At 41.9% G+C, this 26,680-nt stretch overlaps 1 protein-coding gene across 1 annotated transcript in view; it reads right to left on the reverse strand.

The window, feature by feature from the left end:
• Positions 1-26,680, reverse strand: part of CUNH3orf20 (chromosome unknown C3orf20 homolog) — a 184,924-nt gene that overhangs the window by 84,726 nt on the left and 73,518 nt on the right. Inside the window, exons 9-10 of the mRNA XM_007950598.2 lie at positions 22,995-23,118; positions 21,199-21,448 (exon numbers count right to left, since the gene is read on the reverse strand). Coding sequence (XP_007948789.2) covers positions 21,199-21,448; positions 22,995-23,118 — 374 coding nt within the window. The remainder of the gene's footprint in view (positions 1-21,198; positions 21,449-22,994; positions 23,119-26,680) is intronic.

Here is a 26,680-nt window from a genome sequence, read left to right on the forward strand (position 1 = left end):
TTGGCTTTACCTAATGGAGATAAAGAAGAATATGTCTGGAATACAGGAGATTCTTTAGGATGTCTCTTAGTACTACCATGCCCTGTGATTAAAGTCAATGGAAAATTACAGCAACCCAATTCTGATATGACTGCTAATAGCCCAGACCCCTCAGGAATGAAGGTTTGGGTCACCCCACCAGGCAAAGAACCACGACCAGCTGAGTGCTTGCTGAGGGCAAGAGAAATACAGAATGGGTGGTGGAAAAAGGTAGTTCTGAATACCAGCTATGACCATGTGACCAGTAGCAATGAGGACTGTGATTGTTATATTTCTTCATTGTATATGTGCATCACATATTTTTGTTTCTTTCTGTTATGAACTGTGAAATGTAAATAAGGTTAATGCATTTTGGTTGTACGTGTGTTAGCATATCATGTTAGGCACAAATATGATTTTATAAATGTTCTTATTTAGAGATTATATATGGTTAAGAAGATGTGTACAACTGCCAAGTTGACAAGGGGTGGACTATGATAGTCGGAGCTGTGTGTCTACTTGGCTGGACCACAATTCTGTGTGGTTTAAGCTGTTGTGATGTGGTTGTTCCCATGTGGGACCAGATGATTATGTTTTGAGCAGCCAATCTGTTGAAAGGGAGTTTCACTAGGGGTTTGGCCTGCTTCCAGTGTATCTATGGACATTCTGGGAACAGAGACATTCCTCTGTGGATCAGGATTCTGTTGTGCTGCCTACAACCGTCCATGACTGAAAAATCCAACATTCGGCCTGGAGATCTTGGATTCATCATTCATTGGAGTCAACAGCCAGAACACTGCCTGCCAACCTTGAGCTCCTTAGCCCCTGCAGCTGCAACAGTCAGGAAAAGCTTCCAGCTTGACGTTTGATCCAAGAACTTTGGACTTGCCAGCTTCTATAAGTGTGTGAGCTATTTTCCTAAGATAAATTTCTGTCTCTCTCTCTATATATAAAAGCTTTACTGGTTTTTTTTCCTCTAGAGAACCCAGTCTAACAAAATATTTCACCAAAGAAGATATACAAATGACCAAAAAGCATGTGAAAAGATATTCAATGTCATGAGCCATTGTTATTATTGTTATTAACTGCCAATGAGTTGCCCAGACTCATGGTGATCCCGTGTACAATGGAGTCAGATCATTTTGATTCATAAGGTTTTCACTGGCTGATTTTCAGAAGCTGATCACCAAGCCTTTATTCCTAGTCCATTTAATCTGGAAGTTCCACTGAAAAACCTGTTCAGCATCATTGCAACATCCAATCCTTTAGTGACAGGTGAATGATGACTGCACTTGAGGAGCATTAGCTGGGAATTGGACCTAGGTCTCCTTCATGGAAGGTGAGAACTTTACCACTGAACTACCACTGCTCCCCTGGCCCGCCATTACTCATTAGGGAAATGCAAATCAAAACCACATGAGATATCACTTTACCCCCAACTTCTTGTTGCTGTTAGGTGCCATTGAGTAGGCTCTGACTCTTAGTGACCCTATGTACAACAGAATGAAACACTGCCTGGTCCTGCACCATCCTCACAATTGTAGCCATGTTTGAGTCCACTGTTGTAGCCAATGTGTCAATCCTCCTCATTAATGGTCTTCCCATTTTTTGCTGACACTCTACTTTACCCAGCACGATATCCTCCTCCAGGGATTGGTCCCTTCTGACAACATGGCCAAAGTACAAGAGACAAAGTCTAGTCATTCTCACTTCTAAGGTGCATTCTGGCTGTATTTCTTCCAAGACAGATTTGTTTGTTCTTATAGCAGTCCATGGCACATTTATTATTCTTCACTAACAGTACAATTCAAATGCATCTATTTTTCTGTGGTCTTCTTCATTCATTGTAGCTGCAGGGATCCAGGTAAGGGAAGGGACACAGGTCCCACCCCCAAATGGCAGGAAAGTGAGGGGAAGGAAAGAAAAACCAAGGGGACCAGGACAAAGCAAGCAGTTGCAGGGATCCAGGTAAGGGGAGGCCCCACCCTCAAGCAGCAGGAAAGTGGCAGGGATCCAGGAAAAGGGAGAGTGGAGAGGTTTCGAACAGCTGAGGTAGACAAACTTGTCTGTTGGTTTGTTGTATTGTGGTGGTGTGTTGCTGTGAGGCTTGAAGCTGTGCCACCAGTGTTTCAAACACTAGCGGGGTTGCACGTGGTGCACAGGTTTCGGCGTGGCTTGCAGACTGAGACAGATTAGGAAGAAGGAAGAGGCCATCCACTTCTCAAAGAATTGGCCAGGGAAAATCTTCTGAATAGCAGAGAAACACTGTCTGTTACATCAGTACGCAACTTTATAAATAGCTCACAAACATTGTCCAATACAGTGCAGGAGGATGAGCCACTTAGGTTGACAGGCTCTCAAAATATGACTGGGAAAGAGCTGCATCATCAGAGTAGAATCAACCTTACTGATATGGATAAAATAAAGCTTTCAGGACCTCCATTTGCTGATGTGGCATGAGGAGAAACAGCTGCAAACATCCATTAATAATCAGAACATGGAATGTATGAAGTATGAATCTAGGAAAATTGGAAGTTGTCAAAAATGAAATGGAACACATAAAGATTGATATCCTAGGCATTATTCAGCTGAAATGGACTGGTTTTTGCCATTTTGAATCAGACTACCATATAATCTACTAAGCCAGGAATGATAATTTGAAGAGTAATGGCATGGCATTCATCATCACAAAGGATGTTTCAAGATCTGTTCTGAAGTACAATGCTGTCAGTTAATAGGATAATATCCATACACCTACAAGGAAGACCAGTTAATACCACTATTATTCAAATCTATGCACCAACCACCAATGCCAAAGATGAGAAAATTGAAGATTTTTTCAACTCCTGCAGTCTGAAGTTGACTGAACATGCAATCAAGATGTGTTAATTATCACTGGTGACTGGAACGCAGAAGTTGGAAACAAAGGATTACTGGTAGCTGGAAAATTTGGCCTTGTTGACAGAAATAACACTGGAGATTGCATGATAGAATTTTGCAAGACCAACGACTTATTCATTGCAAATACCATTTTCAACAACACAAACAGTGGCTGTACACATGACCTTTTCCAGATGAAATACACAGGAATCAGACTGACTACATCTGTGGCAAGAGGCAATGGAAAAGCTCAATATCTTCAGCCAAAATAAGGCCAGGGGCTGACTGTGGAACAGACCATCAACTGCTCATATGCAAGTCCAACTTGAGGTTGAAGACAATTAAAACAAGTACATGAGAGCCAAAATACGATCTTGAATATATCCCTCCTGAATATAGAGACCATCCAAAGAATAGATTTGATGCATTTAACACCAATGACCAAAAACCAGAAGAATTGTGGGATGACATCAAGAACATCATCCATGAAGAAAGCAAGAGGTCATTTAAAAGTTGAGAAAAGAAGAAAAGACCAAAATGGATGACAGAAGACACTCTGAAACTTGCCCTTGAACAGAGAGAAGCTAAAGCAAATGGAAGAAATGACCAGATAAAAGAGCTGAACACAAGATTTCAAAGAGCAGCTCAAGCAGGCAAAGCCAATTACTATAATGAAATGTGCAAAGACTTGGGGTTAGAAAACCGAAAGGGAAGAACATGCTCAGCATTTCTCAAGCTTAAAGAACTGAGAAAAACAATTAAGCCTTGAGTTGCAATATTGAAAGATTCTATGGGGACATACTGAATAATGCAGGAAGTATCAAAAGAAGATGAAGGAATACACAGAGTTACTGTATCAAAAAGAACTGGTTGATCTCCATCCATTTCATGAGGTGGCATGTGATCAAGAATCAATGGTACTTAAGGAAGAAGTCAAAGCTGCACTAAAGGAACTGAGAAAGAACAAGGCTCCGGGAATTGACAGAATACCCACTGAGATGTTTCAACAAATGGATGCCCCACTGGAGGCACTCACTCAGCTATGCCAAGAGATTTGGAAGACAGCTACCTGGCCATCTGACTGGAAGAGATCCATATTTGTACCCATTCCAAAGAAAGGTGACCCCACAGAATGTGGAAATTATCGAACAATATCATTAACATGGCACGCCAGTAAGATCTTACTGAAGATAATTCAATAACGGTTGCAGCAGTATATTGACAGAGAACTTCCAGAGGTACAGACTGGATTCAGAAGAGGAGGTGGAACAAAGGATATCATAGCTGCTGTCAAATGGATCCTGGCTCAAAGCAAATAATACCAGAAAGATGCTTACTTATTTTTTATTGACTCTGCAAAAGCATTTGATTGTGTGGATCATAACAAATTTTGGATAACATTGAGAAGAATGGGAATTCCAGAACACTTAATTGTACTCATGAGGAACCTGTAAATAGACCAGGAGGCTGTCATTCAAACAGAACAAGGGAACACTGCATGGTTTAAAATCAAGAAGGGAGTGCTTCAGAGTTGTATCCTTTCACCATACTTATTTAATCTATATGCTGAGCAAATAATCTGAGAGGCTGGACTATATGATGAAGAATGTGGCATCAGGATTGGAGGAAGAATCATTAACAACCTGTGATACACTGACAAACTGACAACACAACTTTGCTTGCTGCAAGTGAGGATGACTTGAAGTACTTACTGATGAAGAATGAAGAATACAGTCTGCAGTATGGATTACATCTCAACACAAAGAAAACAAAGATTCTCACAACGGGACCTATAAGCAGCAGCACAATAAATGGAGAAAGATTGAAGTTGTCAAAGACTTCATATTGCTTTGGTTCTACAATTGGCACCAATGGAAGCAGCAGTCAGGACACTTGACGACATATAGCACTGGGCAAGTTAGTTGCAAAGGACCTCTTTCAAGTGCTGAGGAACTAAGATGTCTCCTTGAGGACTAAGGTGTGCCTGACCAAAGCCATGATATTTTCAATTGCCTCATATACATGTGAAAGCTGGACAATGAATAAGGAAGACCGAAGAAAAGTTGATGCTTTTGAGTCGTGGTGCTGACAAAGAATGCTGAAAGTACCATGGACTGCTAAAAGAACTAACAAGTCTGTCCTGGAGGAAGTGTAGCAGGAATGCTCCTTGAAAGCGAGAATGGCCAGACTTTGTCTCACCTACTTTGGTCATGCTATCAGAAGGGACCATTCCCTGGAGAAGGATGTAATGCTTGATAAGGTGGAGGGTCGATGAAAGAGGGGAAGGTCTTCAATGAGATGGATTGACACAGTGGCTATGGTGATGGGCTCAAGTATGGTGAGGACCGTGGAGCTGGCACGGGACCAGGTGTTGTTCCATTCAGCTGTGCATAGGGTTGCTATGAGTAGGAGACGACTTGACAGCACCTAACAACAACAACACCACTTTATTCATTGTCCAGTTTTCACATATATATGAGGCTATTGAAAATACCATGGCTTGGATTAGGCCCACCTTGGTCTTCAAATTGATATCTTTGCTCTTTAACACTTTAAAGAGATCTTTTATAGCAGATTTGCCCAATGCAAAATATAGTTTGATTTCTTGGTTGCTGCTTCCATGGGAGTTGATTGTGGATCCAAGTAAAAGGAAATTCTTGACAACTTCAATATTTTCTCCATTTAATATGATGTTACTTATTGGTCCAGACTTTTGTTTTCTTTTTGTTTTGGTAAAGACTTGTTTTCTTTATGTTGAGGTGCAATCCATACTGAAGGTTGTAGTCTCTGATCATCATCAGCTAAGTGCTTAAAGTCATCTTCATGTTCAGCAAGCAAGGTTGTGTCATCTGCATATCATGGGTTGTTACTGAGTCTTCCTCCAATACTGATGCCTTGTTCTTCTTCATATAGTCCAGCTTCTCGGATTATTTGTTCAGCATACAGATTGAATAAGTATGGCGAAAGGACACAATGCTGAAGTACACAATTCCTACTTTTAAACCATGCAGTATCCCTTTTTTGAATTTTTTGAATCCCCAGTTTGAATGACTGCCTCTTGGTCTATGTGCAGGTTCCTCATGAGTACAATTAAGTGTTCTACAATTGCCATTCTTTGCAATGTTATCCATAATTTGTTATGATCCACACAGTTGAATGCCTTTCCATAGTCAATAAAACATAGGTAAACATCTTTTTGGTATTCTTTGGTTTCAGGCAAGATCCATCTGACATCAGCAATGATATCCTTCATTCTGTGTCCTCTTCTGAATCTGGCCTGAATTTCTGGCTGCAGAATATAGTGCTGCAACTATTTTTAAATTCTTTTCAGCAAAATTTTACTGTTATGTGATATTAATAAAATTGTTTGATAATCTGGATCACCTGTCTTTGTAATGGGCACAAATATAGATTTCTTACACTTGGTTGGCCAGGTAGCTGTCTTCCAAATTTCTTGGCATAAATGAGTGAGTGCCTCCAGAGCTCCATCCATTTGTTGAGACATCTCAATGGGTATTCGATCAATTCTTGGAGTCTTGTTTTTTTTGTTGTTGTTGTTGTTTGTTTGTTTGTTTTTTCTAGTGTCTTCAGAGTAGCTTAGACTCCTTCCTTCAATACTATCAGTTCTTGATCATATGCTACTTCCTGAAATGGTTGAATGTCAACCAATTCTTTTTGGTACAGTGACTGTGTGTATTCCTTCTTTTGATGCTTCCTACATTGTTCAATATTTTGCCCATTGAATCCTTCAGTATTGCAACTTGAATGGCTATTATCAGAAAAACAGAAAACAACAAATGTTGGCAAAGCTGTAGATAAACTGAAACTTTCATCCACTGTTGGTGAATTTGTAAAATGGTGTCACCATTGTGGAAAATATTCCTAAGGATGTAACTAGAAGACTTCAAAGGAGTGAAAGAAACAGATACTTGTACACCAATATTCGTAGCAGAATTATAAACCCAAGTATTTATCTGCATATGCTACTGCATTTTTTGTTGTTGGAAAAAGAAGCATGAGTGGTGAGTCCCCTCACATGAGAGAGAGAGAGAGAGAGAGAAAGAGAGAGAGAGAGAGAAAAAAAAAGAGAGAGAGAGCATGTGTTAGGCTGGGTTCTCTAGAGAAACAAAATCAGTGAAGCTTATATATATATAGAGAGAGAGAAATTTATCTTAGGAAAATGGCTCACACACTTATAAAAGCTGGCAAGTCCCAAGTTCCTGGATCAGACGTCAAACTGGAAGCTTTCCCTGACTCACACAGCTGCAGGGGCTGACAAGCTCGAGGTTAGCAGGCAGTATACTGGCTGTTGACTCTAATGGATGATGAATACAAGATAACCAGGCCGAATGGTGAATAGTTTGCTCATGGACAGTTGTAGCCAGCACAACAGGATCCAGATCCACAGAACAGTCTCTCATTTTCCCAGGATGTCCATATATATATATATATATATATATATATATATTGGAAGCAGGCCACACTCCTATGGAAACTCCCTTTCAGTGGATTGGCTGCTCAAAACATATAAATCTGATCTCATCATCGTGGGAATAATCACATCACAACTGCTTAACCACTCAGAATCATGGTCCAGCCAAGTTGACACACAACCCCAACTATCACAGTCCACCCCTTGTCAACTTAGCTATTGTACACATCTCCTTAACCACATATAATCTCTAAATAAGGACAGTTATAAAGTCATATTTGCACCTAACATGATATACTAACATGCGTATAACCAAAACACATTAACCTTGCTTAGATTTCATAGTTCATAATTGAAGAAAACAAAAAAATTTGATGCACACATACAATGAAGAAATATAACAGTCACATTTCTCATTTATGCAACTGGTCATGTGGTTGTAGCTGATATTCAGAACTACCTTCTTCCACCACCCATTCCATATTTCCATTGTCCTCAGCAAGCACTTCAGCTGGTTGTGGTTCCTTTCCTAGTGGGGTGACCCAAACCTTCATTCCTGAGGGGTCTGGGTCATTAGTAGTCATATCAGAATTGGGTTGTTGCAGTTTTCCATTGACTTTAATCACAAGGCATGGTAGTATTAAGAGACGTCCTAAAGAATCTCCTGTGTTGAAAATATTTGCCTATGACATATCTGACAAAGGACTTATCTCCAAAATCTATAGACAACTTCAACACCTCAACACCAAAAAGACAAACAATCCAATTCAAAAATGGGCAAGGGACATGAACAGATACTTCACTAAAGACGATATGCTGGCAGCCAACAAAGACATGAGGAATTGCTCATGATCTTTAGCCATTGGAGAGATGTAAATTAAAACAACGATGATATATCATCTCACCCCAGCAATAATAGCATAGTTCAACAGGACAGAGAATAACAAATGCTGGTGAGGGTGCGGAGAGACTGGAACTCTCATATACTGCTGGCGGGACTGTAAAATGTTACAACCATTGTGGCAAATGGTATGGTGTTTCCTTAAAAAACTGAAAATAGAAATACCATTTGAACTAGCAACTCCATTGCTATGAATATATCCTAAAGAGGTGAGAGATAGGACACAAACAGTCATATGCACACCCATGTTCATTGCAGCACAATTCACTATAGCAAAGACATGGAAACAACCTAGATGTCCATCAACAGATGAATGGATAACCAAAGTATGGTACATTCACATAATGGAATATTATGCTACATTAAACAACAATGAAGGATATACGAATCATCTCACAATGTGGATGAACCTGGAGGACATATGCTGAGTGAAATAAGTAAATTGCAGAAGGACAAATATTGTATGAGCCCATTACTGTAAAAAGACAAGTAAGGATTTGCTTAAGGAAGGGAATTCACTTTGTAGGTTACCATGAAGGGGAGGGGAGGGCAGGGCAGGGCATTAATTTCAGGCTAGTTGGGGCCCGTACACTGAGTTGGGTAAGGGGAGGGATGGTGTGGAAAGTGTCTGTGACCAGCATGATAACATTGGGGAAAGGGAGGACACTAAATTGTGCACATAAGACATAGATGACAGAGGCTAATACCAGTAAATCAATACTGCATTATTAGTAACACCAAACACCAGGCTACATATAAACACATAGACAACTGAAAAGACAGCTGTGGGTCAGCGAACAGGTTATACTCTAGACCAAAGATAGATTCAGCTGAGACTAATCTTGCACAGATACCAGTGATACAAAATACCCGCAATCGTTGCAGAAACAACAGAAGACACATAGAGCAATCCTTCATAGACAGCCAGACACTCACTGTGGGAGAGAGACCCAATGGATCTACTGACTCAGGACCATAGTACTGGAGAACACCAGACTCAATTGACAAAACAAAATACATAAAAATCTTGTTCCATAACCTACATTGGTGAGTAGTGATTGGGGTCTTAAAAGCTTTTGAGTGGCCATCTAAGATGCAGCTAATGGTCTCTCCTTGTCAGAATGAAAAAAAAAAAAAAAAGGCATTTGGAAACAATCAGCCCTAGCACACGATGGACCTTAAGACAAGAAGAACTAGATGGTGCCCAGCTACCAATGCCAACCACTTGGGAAGGGATCAAAACTGGAGGTCCTGGATAGAGTGGGAGGAAAAATGTGGAACAAAGTCTGAAAATACAATAATGACCAGAATTATTGGTCAGATGGAGTCTGGTGGGACCCCCCAAGACTATGGCCCTGGGATACCCTTTGGGTGTGGGATAAACCTCACTCCCAAGGGCTGGCTCTCAGCCCAATAGTAAATAAGACATACACGCAGACCACTCAACCCAGAGCAATGTATCCACATACTCTATGGAGATACATCCCTTGGAGCATTCAGTGATGGGGCACCCAAGAGGCAACATTCACATGGAGGAAAAGCAGGATACACTGGAGTGCATAACTAAGAAGGACATGGGGGGGGGTACTGGGAAGGGAGAGGAGGAGAGTGGGTTAGGGTTGGGGATGGTAATTGGGGAGTGTGTTAGACTGGGTTCTCTAGAGAAACAAAAAACAGCAAAGCTTATATATATATATAGAGAGAGAGAGAGATTTTATCTTAGGAAAATGGCTCACAAACGTATAGAAGCTGGCAAGTCTAAAGTCCCTGGAGGAAATATTGGTCTGGAGGCAGCCTTAGCTCCCACAACCATAGGGGGCTGAGAAACTCAAGGCTGGTAGGCAGTACACTGGTTGTTGACTCCAATGAAAGACGAATTCAAGATCTCCAGGCTGAGCAGTGGGCTGCTGACTCATGGAAAGTTGTAGGCAGCACACCAGAGTCCCAATCCACAAAAGAATGTCTCTCTTCCAACGATGTCCCTGGATATCCTGGAAGCAGGCCACACCCATAGGGAAACTCCCCTTGGGCAGATTGGCCACTAAGAACACAGTCATCCGACCCCATCATGGGAACAACCACACAGAACTGGGGTCCAGCCAAGTTGACACACAGCTCCAACTATCTCAGGGAGTGAAACTAAATGTACATGAAATGTTGAATGTAAAACAAACTCTGCTCTCTAAATTTTCACCTAAAGCACAATTAAAAAAAAAAAAAAAAAAAGGATCTCCTGTATTCCAGACATATTCTTCTTTACCTCCATCATGTAATATCAATCCATTTTCTCCTTGGTACTATCTGGTATCACACCAGATAGTACAGTAATGCCCTTCTTTGTCTGTTGATCCAGAGACATGAGGAAGCCAAAATGGCTGGTGACATTTTTAACTTCCAGTTCAATGTGATTAGTATTGGGTCTCCAGGTGGGAGTGTTCCTCCCTTCAGGATTAAGATCTCCAGACCCTCAGAGCATAGGGTAGCAGTGACAGGAAACAAAAAATTTTTGAATGGGTCACCAGGGGTAATAGTGAGTGGTACCACTCCCATTTCCACTCCTGGGTTTCTGGACCCATGAATCCTGGCTATTGGTGAAACAGCACCATGTATTGGATGCTGGTTTAGAGCATATACAGCATCCTGGAGAACACTGCCACAACCCTTCAAGGTATTACCACCTAGCTGGCACCATTACTGTGTTTTTAGTAGGCCATTCTATCAAGCCAGCTGCTTCAGAACGATGGGGAACATGGTAAGACTAGTGAATTCCATGAGCATAGGCTCATTGATGTACTTCATGTGCTGTGAAGGGAGTCCCTTGATCTGAAGCAATGCTGGGTGAGATACCGTGACTGTGGATAAGGCATTCTGTAAGTCCATGGATGGTAGTTTGGGCAGAAACATTGTGTGCAGGGAAGGCAAATCCATATCCAGAATAAGTATATATTCTAGTGAGAATAAAACACTGTTCTTTCCATGATGGAAGTGGTCCAATGTAATCAACTTGCCACCAGGTTGCCAGTTGATCACCCAGAGAAATGGTTCGATATCAGGGACTCAGGTCTCTGCTGCTGGCAGGTTGGGCACTCAGCAGTGGCAGTAGCCAAATCAGCTTTGGTAAGTGGAAGTCCATGTTGCTGAGCCCATGCATAACCTCCATCCCTGCCACCATGGCCACTTTGTTCATGAGCCCATTGAGTAATGACAAGGGTAGCTGAAGAAAGGGATGACTGGTTTCCACTGAACGTGTCATCCTATCCAGCTGATTGTTAAAGTCCTCCTCTGCCAAGGTCACCTTTTCGTGGGCATTCACCTGAGACACAAATATCTTTACTCCTTTAGCCCATTCAGAGAGATCTATCCACATACCTCTTCCTCATACATCCTTGTCACTAATTTTCCAATCATACAACTTCCAAGTCCAGACCATCCAGCCAAGCCATTGGCCACAGCCCATGAATCTGCTTCCAATCATATATGTGGCCATTTCTTGTTCCATGCAAGGTGAACGGCCAGATGCACAGCTCAAAGTTCTGCCCATTGGGAGGATTTCCCTTCACCACTGTCTATAAGAGAAGTCCCAGAAAGGGGCTGCAGTGCCACTGCTGTCCACTTTCGAGTGGTGCCTGAATATCACACAGAACCATCTGTAAACCAGGCATGAGTTTTCTCTTCTCAGTCAACTGATCATAAAGAACTCTCTATGATGTCATAGGTGCAGACTGGGAGAGGGAAGGTAATGTGACTGAAGTGGAGACCACAGGCATTTGGGCCACTTCCTCATGCAACTTACTTGTGCCTTCAGGTCCTGCTCAAGCTAATCTCTTATATACTACTTCCATTTAATGATGGAGTGCTGCTGTCATATCCAACTTTATGAGTCTGTGGGTCAGACATCACCCAGTTCATGACGGGCAGCTCAGGCCTCATGGTGACTTGGTGGCCCATGGTTAGGCATTCAGTCTCTACTAAAGCCCAGTAACAAGCCAAAAGCTGTTTCTCAAAAGAGTGTAGTTATCTGCAGAGGATGGGGGGGCTTTGCTAAAAAATCTCAAGGGCCTGCATTGTGATCCACCAATAAGGACCTGCCAAAGACTCCAAATAGCATCCCTATCTGCTACAGACACTTCAAGCACCATCGGATGAGCTGGTCATATGGCCCAAGTGGCAGAGCAACTTGCATGGCAGCCTGAACCTGTTGCAGAGCCTTCTGTTTTTCTGGGCCCCACTCAAAACTAGCAGCTTTCTAACTCAATTGATAAGCCAAAGCAACAAACTCAAATGAGGGATGTGTTGCCTCCAAAATCCAATGAGGCCCACCAGATGTTGTGCCTCCTTTTTAATTGTGGGGGAAGCCAGATACAATAACTATCTTTCACTTTAGTAGGAATATATCGACATGCCCCACACCACTGGACACCTAGAAATTTCACTGAGGTGGAAGGTGCCTGAATGTTTGTCCAGTTAATTTCCCACCCTCTATCATGTAGATGTCTCATCACTAAGTCTACAGTCATTGATACTTCTTCTTCACTAGGTCCAATCAGAATAATGTCATCAATATAATGGACCAGCATGATGTCTGACCATTGGGAGGATTTCCCTTCACCACTGCCTATAAGGGAAGTGGTGATCTATAAGGGAAATGGAAGGGAAAGGTGATCAAGGTCCCTACGGACTAAATTATGACATATGCTGGGGAGTTGGTACACCCCTGAGGAAGCACTATGAAAGTTTATTGTTGGCCATGCTCACTGAAGGCAAACTGTTTCTGATTGTCTTTTGAAACTGATATTAAGAAAAAGGCATCGGCCAAATCAATAGCTGCATACCAAGTACCAGGAGATGTACTAATTCGCTTAAGCAATGAAACCACATCAGGAACAGCAGCTGCAATTGGAGTCACCACCTGATTAAGTTTACAATAATCTATTGTCATTCTCCAAGATTCCTTTGTTTTTTTGCACAGGCCAAATAGGCGAATTAAATGGAGATGTGGTGGGAATCACCACCCCTGCATCCTTCAAGTCCTTGATGGTGGCAGTAATCTCTGCAATCCCTCCAGGGATGCGGTATTGCATTTGGCATATTATTTTTCTAGGCAGAGGCAGTTCTAAGGGCTTCCACTTGGTTTTTCCTACCATAATAACCCTTACTCCATATGTCAAGAACCCAATGTGGGAATTCTGCCCATTGTTCAGTATATCTATTTCAATTATGCATTCTGGAACGGGGGGAATGGGTTTGGGGACCCACTGGATCCACTGTGAGATGCACCTGAGCTAAGACTTCATCAATAACTTGACCTCCATATGCCCCCACTCTTACTGATGGGCCACAGTGATGCTTTGGGTCTCCTGGAATTAGTATCAGTTCAGAGCCAGTATCCAATTATTGCCCAAAAGTCTGATTACTTCCCTTTTCCCAGTGAACAGTCACTCTTGTAAAGGGCCTCTGATCCCTTTGGGGAATGCTGGGAGAAAAATTGACAGTAAAAATTTTTGGCAATGTAGTGCATCCTTCCTCAAGGGGACCAGGCTTTCCTTTCATTCAAGGGGTTGTGGATCTGTAAACTGACTCAAGTCTGAGAATTGATTGAAGGGCTGTGACTCTGCATTCTGGCGATTCAATCTAGACTGCAGTTCATGTGACCTAGAATTCTTCTGTCTGTACAGATCAATAAATATTTAGTAGGTTTGCCATGTATTTCCCTTCTAGGAACACCATGCCTAAGTAGCCAATGCTGTAAGTCCACATGAGTCAGAGTATTCTGATTACTCTTTTGACTCTGCTGTCCATTATGGTAACCATGCCCACTTTGTCTTTGTCGATTAACTGCTGCCACTTGTCCCCTATTATCACAGAGTCCAACCAGCCCTATTGTAGTTAAGTGTCTTAGATAGTTCCCTCTGTCAAATCTGGCTTACGTAAAATAGCAATCACAGCAGTCTTCAAGGATGCTGGGGCTCCCTTCACAAATTTGTTCTTCACCATCGTGGTAAAGGGAGCTCTGGTGACATAGTGCCTAAGGCATTTGACTGTTAACCAGAAGGGTGGTGGTTCAAACCCACCAGCTGCTCCCTGGAAGGAAGACTGGGCAATCTACTTCCATAGAGATACCACCTAGGAAACCCAAGGAGGAGTCACTATGAGTTGGATTCGACTCAACAACATTGAGACTGAGTAGTGGTAAAGTTATGTCCTCTGGGCTCTCCGTTTCTGGGTCTAGGAGTCTAATCTGATAAATCCATTCTAACAGGCCAAATTCCCTAAGCCTCTGCATACCTTCTTCTACATTATACCAAGACAGGTCTGGTACTTCAGCTTGACTTAAGGTAGGCCACCACATAATCCATGCTTCAGTAAGGCAATCAAATAAACAATTAGATCCTTTCCTAACCTCCCGAGCTGAAACATTGAATGAAGAATCCGTACTTAGTGGGTCTAAATCAATAAACTCAGATCGATCCAATGTTACATTCCTTGCACCATTATTCTACATCCTCAGTAGCCATTCCCACACATATTCTCTAGGTTTCTGTCTGTACATGTTAGAAAAATCAAGTACATCTTTTTGGGTGTAGCATACCACTTCCTCAGGCTCTGGTAGCATAGGGCTCAAACCCACCAACCACTCCTCAGAAGGAAGATGGGGCAATCTACTTCTGTACTGATATTGCCTTGGAAACCCAAGGAGGGGTCTAACTCGATGGCACATAACAACAACAACAACGACAACATACCACTTCCTCAGTCACACTTTGTATTTCACTGTTTGGGGCTCGCTTGGACTTAAGTTTAGTTATAGGTCTAGCAGCAATAATGCATGGTTGGAGCAGTTCCTGAGTACCTTCAGCAATGTCTTCCATGGCATCTACCTCAGGCAATGACCCAGCTGGAACAGCTGGGTTAATCCCTTCAAATGGTAGTGGAAGGGATAATGATTTTATAGTGATCTCTCAGATGGGAGGGATGGTGCTGTTGGCAGGAAGGATTCAACAGAATTTATAGGCTCCATAGCCTCATCTTCCTGACTGTTTGCCCATATGTCCCCATCACAGGTTTCAGGATCCCATTTTTTCCCAATCAATGTCCTCACTTTAACTTCAGACACTATTCTGGGTTGGCAATTCAATTGGTTTTGTAATTCAGCCATCCTTACAATAAGACTCTGGCCTTGGTTTTCAGCAATATTAGCTCTGTTACTAGAATAAATAAGGCTTTCTTTGAGGGGACAACTGGAAATATTGAGGTCTTTTATGTGGTGCTTGAGCTGTGACTCAGCAGCCCTGAATTCACCTTGCTCTTTCACTACTTCATCTAGCATAAGTAATACCAACTAACCAGGTTCCTTATCCTCCTCATGTTGACAAAATTGCAGAAAAGTATCAAACATGTGATTACCCAGAGCCTCACTTCTCAAAAATACTTGACCTATTGGTGCTATTTTGCATATTAATGTTGCCACCTCAAACCACAAGATTAGCAGGGCCCTCTTTGTACTAATGGAGGCAGAGTCACCAGTGCCTTTACGATTAATCAAATTGGACAACCAAAACAGAACTGGTGATAACCAATTTAGGAAACCCATGCTTATGATTTTGTCTCTCTAAAACCACCCTACTCTCAGTACCAAATGTGTTAGGCTGGATTCTCTAGAGAAGCAAAACCAGTAAAACATATACAGAGAGAGAGATAAATTCATCTTAGGAAAATGTCTCACATATTTATAGAAGCTGGCAAGTCCCAAGTTTCTGGATCAAATGTCAAACTGGAAGCTTTTCCTGACTCATGCAGCCGCAGGGGCTGACAAGCTCAAGGTTGGGAGGCTGTTGACTCCAAAAGATGACAAATCCAAGATCACCAGGCTAAATGGTGAATTTTCACTCATGGACAGTTGTAGGCAGCACAACAGGATCCAGATCCACAGAAGAGTCTCTCATTTTCCCAGGATGTCCATGTGTCTATTGGAAGCAGGCCACACTCCTAGGGAAACTCCCTTTCAATGGATTGGCTGCTCAAAACATATACATCCAATCTCATCATGGGAATAACCACATCATAACTGCTTAAACCACTCAGAATTGTGGCCCAGCCAAGTTGACACACAACCCCTACTATCACAGAGCATATGGAAACCTGTGCATGTTTTTCTCTAATTTCTGTATCTTTTTCTCTTGTTGATCTTATCATATATCCTTTCACTTTAATAAGTCATATCTATGAATACAAGTCTTACTGAATCTCTAAACATAACCTTAGGGATTCCTGAAGCAGAATACTACTCAGCAATTAAAAGAAACAAACTATTGATACATACAACAAGAGGATGAGTCTCACATACATTATGGTTAGTGAATGAAGCTAGTCTCAAAAGGCTACATACATATAGTATAATTCCATTTATATGACATTCTGGAAAATGCAAAACTAGTTACAGAGAACAGTTCAGTGGTTGTCAGGGAATACAAATGAGAGAAGAGTTTGACTACAAAGGGTAGCATGAAGGAATATTTTTTGGGAGTTGTGGTGGAACCATTCATTATCTTAAGTGTGGTGGTTACACAACTCTAAGTATCTATCAAAATTCATAGAAATTTACACCAAAAAGTGTAAAGTTTATGGTATGGAAATTAAAAATAAATTTAAAAATATGATAAAATCAGTTGCCTTTCTACATATCAGCAACAAAAAGAAAAATTAAATGAAAAATCATATAATTTATAATGGCACCCAAACCATTAAATATCCTGGTATAAATCTAATGAAGACATGTAAGCCCTCTATGCTATAAAACATAAAACACTACCAGAGCTCCTAAAACATTATGTTGTTGTTGTTATTTGCTGTCGAGTTGGCCCGACTCATAGCGACCCCTCCTTGGGTTTCCGAGGCAGTGGAGCTCTGGTGGCATAGTGCCTAAGGCATTTGACTGTGAACCAGAAGGCTGGAGGTTCAAATCCACCAGCAACTCCTTGGAAGGAAGGTTGGGCAATCTACTTCCATAGAGATACTGCCTTGGAAACCCAAAGAGGGGTCACTATGAGTCAGATCTGACTCAATGACAGTGAGTTTGGTTTGGTTTGGTCAAAACATTATAGAAAAATTAAAAAAGACTTAAATGATTAAAGGGATATACCATGTCTATGGATTGAAATACTTTAAAAGACATTAACAATCCAATTGAAATCCTGGGACATTTTTTAAATTGACAGACTGATATTGAAATTATAGGGAAATGTAAAGAGCCAACAATTTTAAAGAATAACAAAGTTCGAGTACTTCCTCTGCTACATATCAGTATTTCTTATAAAGCTATCATAATTATGTCAGTTTGGTACTGGTGAAAAGTTAGACAAAGAACAAAATAGAAAGTCCAGAAAAATGATCCTTAATTTATATACATAGGTCCTTGACTTATGACAGAGTTTGCACAAAAGTGCTGAGGGAAAATTAAAATCTTTTCAATGGATGGTCTTAGATCAGGTAGATAGCCATATGGAAGAAATTTAAATGACCTCTACTTCACATCAGATACAGAAATAAATTCCAGTTAGAGGACAGATATAAATGTGAAAGTTGAAACAAAAAAGCTACCAGATGGTAGTTTTGGAGAATATTGCTATGTTGCTTGAGTAGGGAAAGTTCTTAAACAGGATATAAAAAACTCCATTGTTAAAGAAAAAATTTGAAGATTGGACATTAAATATAACTTCTATTCATCAATAGATATCATTACTAGAGTAAAAGTGGGAGAATTGTTTGCAAAATGTTATCACTGACAAAAGTCTACTATCCAGACTATACTTTATATATATATATATATATATATATATATATATATCAACAAAGAAAACACAATTAGCAGAAAATGGGAATGACAGTTGAATAGGCACATCACAAAACAGAATAACCAAAATAGCTAATCAACAATGGAGAAGGTGCTCAGCCTCTGAAGTCATCAGGGAAATGGAAATTAATATAATTTTGTAATTATATAATGGATATAATTAAAATGATTGACAGTTTCAAGTATTGGTGAGGATGTGGAGCAACAGGAACTCTCTTACACTACTGGTGGGAGTGGAACTTGATATAACCATTTTTGAAACACTGACAGTCTCTATTAAAAGCTGAACATATACGTACCATATAATAGCAATTTCACATAGAGGTATATGCCCATCAGAAATAAGAACATAAACTAATAGTAACACAATTTGTCATTGCCCAAACCACTAAGAACCCAAATATATATCAAAATTAGAGTGAATAATTTTTGATATGTTCTAGTGGTGCAGTGGGTAAGGCATTTGGCTGCTACCCAGAAGGTTGGCAGTTCAAACTCACCAGCTGCTCTGCAGGAAGAAGATGAAGCAATCTACTTCTATAAAGATTTATAGCCTTAGAAACCCAATAGGGGTTGCTATGAGTCAGAATTGACTCGATGGCAGTGAGTTTGTTTGGTTTTTCATATAATAAATTACTACATAGCAATGAAAACAAACATACTGCTGTTATGCACAACAACAAAGATAAATCTCATAATCACCATGTTGAGCATAAGCCAAACACCAAAGTTTAAATGAATAGTTCCATTTAAATAAACTTAAAAAAAAAAAAAAAACAACTAATCTATAGTGTTAGAAATATTCCCTCTGGGGAGAAGGGGCTTAGTGATTGGGAGGGAACATGAGGAGCTTTTAAGAGGCTGGTAAATTTCTATTTCTTTTCTTGGATGGTGGTTACTGGGTATGTTCACTTTGTGATATTCAGTGAGCTGTACACTTTGGATTTGTTCATTTTGCTGTGTTTATCTTATTTTTTAAAAAAGCTAAAGAAACAAACAAAAAAAGGAATCACAAATTAGATGATATCATGTCATAGTGAAATGAGTTCCTTTATGTGCTCTTTTGCCTTGGTTATTTGGAAACACAGCTTGAGAGATTTTGTTTTGTTTTGTTTATTTTACCTGCTAGGTCTTTGCTCTTTTTTTCTACCCTAGAAGGTTTGTCACTTTTGTCCACATTGAGTGACATTTCCTGGCTAAGCTGTAGACAACTTGGTTTTCATACTTTTGTCTGGCACTGGGCTGCAGCCTGCCCTATGATTGATAAGCACCTTGCTGGATTGGCCCTACAGATTACACAAATGAGGTGAGTTGTAGCCTACTATCCAAATGAAGTATCTGGAGCCTACCCAGAGGAGATTGATTAGTTCATGGTTCTGATGAGAGTACTATGCCTTGAAATTTACCAGGAGTTTGTATATTAAAGCATCTAGACCCACAGAGATTTGTCAGACAGAAAGCAGCAGGAAGAAGCAGAAGGTACAAAGAAGAGAGAACAGAGAAAGAGAGGCATAAGGGATCTACTAAAAGAGCTGTAACACAGGTCAAGGGCTATAACACTGAGGACAGTGAGAAACCCAGAAGGGGTCCAGTGTTAGAGCTAGTGGCAATAGTTGGCAGGGCTATTAGGAGTCTGTCCTCAGGGGGCCCGGGGAAGCCTATCCTGAAGGGGCCCGAAAGGAGCCTGACCTCAAGGGGCTGAGAGGAGGAGCCTCTACTGAGAAAGTAGGACTGCACAGGTAGGAGGAGCTGAGAGAGATGTCCTGCACTGAAGAAGGGAGACATTGGCTATATGCTTACTGATCCTAAGTTGGAGCCTATAAGTCCTGATCCCAATTTATACCCTGTTACTTCCTTAATAAACTATTCAACTATGAGTCTGCTCTGGGAGTTGTGTTTGGCCATTGCAATGGATTATTGGACACAGCATGGAAGTAGAGATTACCATGGGGAGGATGATTGGAGACAGAATTGGTAAACGGGTTGGGGAGTAGAGGCAAGTCTGCTCTCCATCTCATAGGAATCAGCTTTGGGTTGGTGTTGTTCATTATCCCCCATGAAGCTAGACAGTGCTACTATTACTGCCATCATTTTACATGCACCCTTTCCTAAAGCCACAGAATGATACAAACTCTGATACAAACAAGGATCCTTGGTCTGGCTCTGGCCTACCTCTCTGTCCTCAACTGACATCACACTCCCCCTTCTCCACGATGCTCCAGCCATGCTGGTCTTCTTGCTGTCCCTCACACAATCTAGAGTCATTCTTGTCTCAGGGCCTTTGTACTTGCTGTACCCACTGCCTGATATTCTTTCCCCATATCTGTTTGTGGCTGCTGATTTCTCATTCTTCAGGTCTCCATTTACATACCATCTCCTCAGAATCACTTTCCCTGACCCCTCTGCCTAATGTGGTACACATCCCACTTCACTATACATTCTGTCCTGGGGGGAGGAGTAAACATTTTATATAAATGGCCAGACAGTAAATATGTTAGGCTTTGCAGGCCCGGTGAACTCTGTCACAACTACTCAATTCTTCCATTGTAGCAGGAAAGCAGCCATAGATAGTACGCAAATGAATGGATGTGGCTGTGTTCCAATGAAACCTTGTTTACGGATAATGAAATTTGAAGTTCATATAATTTCACATCATGAAAATACTCTTCTTTTCATTTCCTTCCCAATTGTTTAAAAATGTAAAATTCATTCTTAGCTCATAAACCAAAACCAAACCAAATTCACTGCCATGAAATTGATTCCAATTCATAGTGACCCCCATTGGGTTTCCAAGGTAGTAAATCTTTACGGAAGTAGATTGCCCCATTTTAGCCCATAGGCCACACACACACACAAACAGGCAACAGGGCCAGATTTGGACCATGAGCAGTAGTTTGCCAACCCCTACTCTAATCCATTCTGATTTATTTTCTTCTGAGTCTTTACTATTATCTAAAATTTTTCATTTGTTCCTGTGTTTATCTTCTATCTTTCCCCTCCCCTAGATCATAAGATCCAAAAGGGAGGGGATTCTTCTGTCTTGTTTGCCATTATAACTCTTCTACCCATCACAGCATCTGAAACATGAAAAGGGAAGAGATGAAGGACTCCACCAACCTGGATACGACTATGGCCTTGGGTTGGATTCCGGTGGCCTTCTTCCGAGTGGGGCTCACAGGAGCAGACTCAGACTCTTCCTTAGAAGACTCTCCAATCGAGGATTCTGGTCGTGCCGAGTAAGATCGTACAAGAAGTTCTCCGGAGAATAAACTCAGCTTGCGGATCCGGTCAGGATGAGGCCCAGATTTAGTCTTGAGCCGACCAATCTCTGCCTCATCTTTTATAGGATATTGTATGGTGAACAGACCTGTTAACAGAGTCTCCATCAGTCTTCTTTCTGCCACCAGTGTACCTTTTCAGCCCTGCCTCAGCCAACATCCCTGGCCTCCTCTGCCTCTGTTCTGAAGCTTTTAACACTTGAGGCCTCATCAGAACATCTCCATCCCCACTTCTTCACTTTCCTGGCTCCCCTGCCTGGGATGCCTCACCTCTGCTGCCTAGCACCGTGTTCCATGCCTAGTACAGATGTTATTGTTGTTAATTGCCCTTGAATCAGCTCTGACTCATGGTGATCCCATGTATAACAGAATGAAAAAACACTCCCTGGTCTGCACCATCTTCATGACTTTTGATATACTTGAGTCCATCATTGTGGCCACTATATATTTTGAGGGTCTTCCAACCTAGGGGAATCATCTTTCAGCACTGTATTAGTCAATATGCTAACCCTAGTACAGTTTTGATCAGTAAATGTTAGCAGGCTATAAAAAGAAGACATCCCAACTTTCCTCATTCTCCAGACTTGGTGCAGACCTCACTCACTCCACAAGGCCTGGCTTCATTCAGCATTGTTTCCTCCATTGCACCCTCTCAGAGGCTGAGTACAGAGGGAGACCTCCTTCAGCATGCACTCCTGACCCATGCTCTTCCCATCCCTGACAATTCCCTTCCTCCATTACCAGATTTAAGTCATTTCCATCTACTTCCTTTGTTGTGTTATATTTGTTTGCATTTTTGTTTTGCTTCCCCTCTAGTCTGGAAAACTTCTGAGGTCAGAGACTCCTTTTTCTTTATCCACTTACCAAACATTTAGTGGATGCTAGATGCTGAGCATAGAGGGATGACGTACCCAGAGGCGGTGGGCAAATATTCACAATGCTTGGAAGTAAGCTTTATAATTAGAGCACCTATAAAATGCTATGGGCACTCCAAGGAGGATGGAGGGTATGACCAATTCTGCTGCGGAAGTCATGGAAGGCCTCCCAGAGAGGGGGGATTTGAACTGAATCTTTAAGGGCAAGGAGCAATTCCTCAAGGAGGTAGCTTTTGTATCTAGCAAGGGTGTGACACATTGTCTCAAGGCCTATGAGACATGAGGAGGAGAGCTAGACATGGAAGGGCTTCTGTGGCCACCCACGCCTATCTGGGGCAACTCCATGGGCCCAATAAAAACAGCTTGGGGAGATGACTGCCTTTTTCTCTTCTAGTGAGGTCCCCCCACAACAAGGGCAAAAAATGGATAAGATGATGTGGAAGATGGGGCTGAAAGGTGGCCGAGGTGTGGGGCTGGGAACAAGGAGTAATAAAGAGAGACAAAGGAAAGTAACGCAGACATACAGAGACTTAAACAGACATACAGAGAAAGCTCTCAGAAGTTGAAGTTGGCGAAGTTCACTGTTTATTAGCAATATGGCAGTCGAAGTCTAATGCCCAATTTACACCTGGACAATCCTCCCAGCCTTGGCCACACACTGGAGGCTCAGACTAAAGATGAAGCAATCAATGGGAGCTGGGGAGGGGCGTTGTACTATGAGACAATTTGCAGGGGACCCGTCTTCTCACCCCCTTGTTACCTGCTGTCAGCAAGACAGAATTCATGAACTGAGTCACCGTCTTCTGAAACCGTTTCTTGATCTCAGCCAGGGCTCGGCTCATTTTAGAAATCTTGTCGTCGAAGCTGCTGATCCTGTGGGTCATCTACAGAGAGGGATAGGGGAAAGGTGGTTTCCACTTGTCCTGTCTGTGTGGAAAGTACTTCTCACATCCATGGATTCTGCCACAGACCCTGACCTGACTCACATAGCCCTGCTTGGGAAGGAGGTTTTCCCTGATTTTACTAGGCAGAGCTGTCCCTTGCCTTGGATCCCAATAATGTTTCTGAAGCTTGAAGGCAGAAGTAATTAATTGTATTGAACCTATATCCCCCTCTATACTCTAAACTCCTAGAGGGCAGGGATCAGGTCATGATCTCTACTATGGGTTGAATTTTGTCCCCCCAATAGCTATACTTGTGGCTGTATGCAACACAATGCACTGCCATTGAGTGGGATCCGACTCACAGTGACCCCTCCTTGGGTTTCTGAGGAAGTATCACTAGAGAAGTAGATTGCCCAACCTTCCTCCCGAGGGGGGCTGGTGGGTTTGAACCTTCTGGTTAGCAGTCAAATGCCTTAGGCACTTGTGGCTGTAGTGTACTGTAATGTAATACTATGTAATATAATATAATTGCCTTCCATAATGCAATCTGATATAATGTAATCAATCAGTTGCAGTCAGACCAATGTAGGGTGAATCCTAAACCTAATAATTTCTGAGTTATAAAAAGAGCAGCATAGACACAGAGATAAGCACACTCATGCACCTGTTGTTGTTATGTGCCGTTGAGTCGGACCCAACTCATAGCGACCCCTCCTTGGGTTTCTGAGGCAGTATCACTATGAAAGTAGATTGCCCCATCTTCCTTCTGAAGAGTGGCTGGTGGGTTTGAACTGCTAGTCTTCTGGTTAGCAGTCAAGTGCCTTAGGCACTACGCTACCAGAGCTCCCCATGCATGGACCTACTCCTCACTTATTGACTATCTCGTTAATCAGATATTTCACATTTTTGACAACTTTGAAAAAATTCTCAGCTGGCATCTCTGATGATCCTAGACTATGCAGGGCCACTGGATCCACTACCAGGACCAGGAGGCCTGCCATGAGCTATCCTGAGTGACATATCGGAGGCCTTGGTGACAAACACGCCACACAAAGGATGGCAGCCACCAGATGTCTCCTCCCTTTCATCGACAACATCTTTATTTGGCCACAGAGGGTACAGGACAATGGCCAGATAATGCAAGGTTGCAGGCTAGCAGGGAGAGGCTGAAGGTGCCAGAGAGGTTTGGTGGGGGGAAGTGAGAAAGGAAGAGGGGGGAAGGGGGCTCCACAGGGCTGCAGGGTCAGGGTGGATGGAGGACAATTTGGGCCCCCACCCAGGGCAGGTGGTGGGAGGAAGTGGGCAGAGGACAAACAGAGTTCTTGCCCAGGGAAGGCAATGGGAGGCAGCCGACAGCAGGCAACACCCAACCATAACAAAACCCCCGACCCCTAAAGCCACTGCGAAGAATACATGGTAGAGAAGGAGGCCTTATCATGCTACAAGAATCCCAAGATGCACCAGGGGCACCTGACAGATGATGAACAAAGAGGAGGTTAGGGGAGTGGGAAACCAGTGCTGAAGATGGTACACAGTCCTGACTCTTACATAATGCCAATGTCACATGATGACCTGGTCTTTGAACCTAACCATGTCTATAAGTGAGGACTGAATGTACTGGTAAGACAGATGTCATATGAAAATCACCAACATGGAATGTCTGGGACTACCAACAATGAAGGAATTGACATGATTGGGACTCTGATTTGGACTTTTAGTCTCTAGAACTGTGAGAAAATAAGTTTCTGTTCTTTAAAGCCACCGCCTTGTGGTATTTGTGTTATAGCAGCACTAGGTCACTAACACAGCATCCTTTGTGTCCTAGTGCCTGTCATGTGTTGTTGTGGTTAGGTGCCATAGTTGGTTCTGACTCATAGGGATCCTGTGTACAACAGAACAAAACACTTCCTGGTCCTGCACCGTCCTCACAATCTTTGCTATTCTTGAACCCATAGTTGCAGCCACTGTATAAATTCATCTTGTTGAGGGTCTTCCCCTTTTTTGCTGACCCTATACTTTACCAAGCATAATATCCTTCAGGGACTGGTCTCTTCTGACAACATGACCAAAGTAGTTGAAATGAAGTCTGGCCATTCTCACATCTATGGAATATTCCAGCTGTGCATCTTCCAAGACAGATTTTTTCTTTCTTCTGGGAGTCCATGGTAATTTCATTATTCTTTGCCAATACCACAATTCAAATGCATCAATTCTCCAGTCTTCCTTATCCATTCTCCAGCTTTCATGTGCATATGAGGTGACTGAAAATACCATGGGTTGGGTTAGGTGTACTTTAGTCTTCAAAGTGACTTCTTTGTTCCTTACCACTTTAAAAAGGTCTTTTGCAACATATTTGCCCAGTGCAATACATCATCTGATTTCTTAACTGCTGCTTCCATGAGTGTTGATTATGGATCCAAGGAAAATTAAATCCCTGACAATTTCAATTTTTTTTCTCCATTTATTGTGATGTTGCTTATTGATCCAGTTGTAAGGATTTTTGTTTCCTTTTGTTGAGGTGTAATCAATAATGAATGCTGTAGTCTTTGATCTTCATCAGTAAGTGCTTCAAGTCATCTTAACTTTCAGCTAGCAAGGCTGCTCATTTGCATATCACAGCTTGTTAATGAGTCTTCCTCCAATCCTAATGCTGTGCTCATCTTCACTTAGTCCAGCTTCATATTCTCCACCACTTGTCTGTCACTTTGTTATACTGTGGTGGCTTGCATGTTGCTGTGATACTGGAAGTTATGCCACTGATATTTCAAATACCAGCAGGGTCACCAATGGTGAACAGGTTTCAGTGAAACTTCCAGACTAAGACTGAGAAGGATGGGGTCATCCATTTCTGGAAAAAAAAAAAAAAAAGGCCACTGAAAACCTGTCATATAGAAGGTTCTCAATAAATGTTCATTGCGTTAATAAATAACTGAATGGATGAAGGCCTCTTGAAGCTGCCAGTCTCACCCTGTAGTGGATGCTCTGATGTATTCCCCAAAGAACCTTGTGCTTCTCCACCTGCTGACAGCTCTCAGCAGAGAAACTGTCCTTGGCCAAAGGTCATACATGGTGACTGGTCATTGTGGGGACAAAGACCCAAGCCTTTTGTCTCAATCCAAGACTACCCTGAAGGATCATTCTGGCTCCTGGGTACTGTGGGATCGTTGATGTCTTTGTTGTGACTTCTTTGCAGCTCTACCTCTCTGGCGGCCCAAGCTAGTTTCCTGAGTCTTCCCCAATAAATTCCTGCACTCAAGTCTCCATTTCAGAGTCTGTTTACCAGGGAATCTGATCTAAGATGCCCTCTGAACCACTGGGGCATCTCAGTGGTACTGCAAAATTGGTTTCAAATTCCAGAGGTATTTGTAGTCAGGACCTGACTTTTTTTTTTTTTTTTTAAAGTGAAAATACAAATTTATCTCCTTCCTTTTAAAGTGAGATCTCCCTCTTTGTTACATGGCTTTTAGTAATTCTCATGGTTTTTATTTTTATTTTTATTTTTTTTTTTTATTAGGATTTGGGTGAAGATTTACAGAGTAAATTCACTTTTCATACAGCAGTT

This window comes from Orycteropus afer, unplaced genomic scaffold, assembly GCF_000298275.1.
Source record: "Orycteropus afer afer isolate SDZICR_OR568_19922 unplaced genomic scaffold, OryAfe1.0 scaffold00282, whole genome shotgun sequence".
NCBI classification, from domain to species: domain Eukaryota; kingdom Metazoa; phylum Chordata; class Mammalia; order Tubulidentata; family Orycteropodidae; genus Orycteropus; species Orycteropus afer.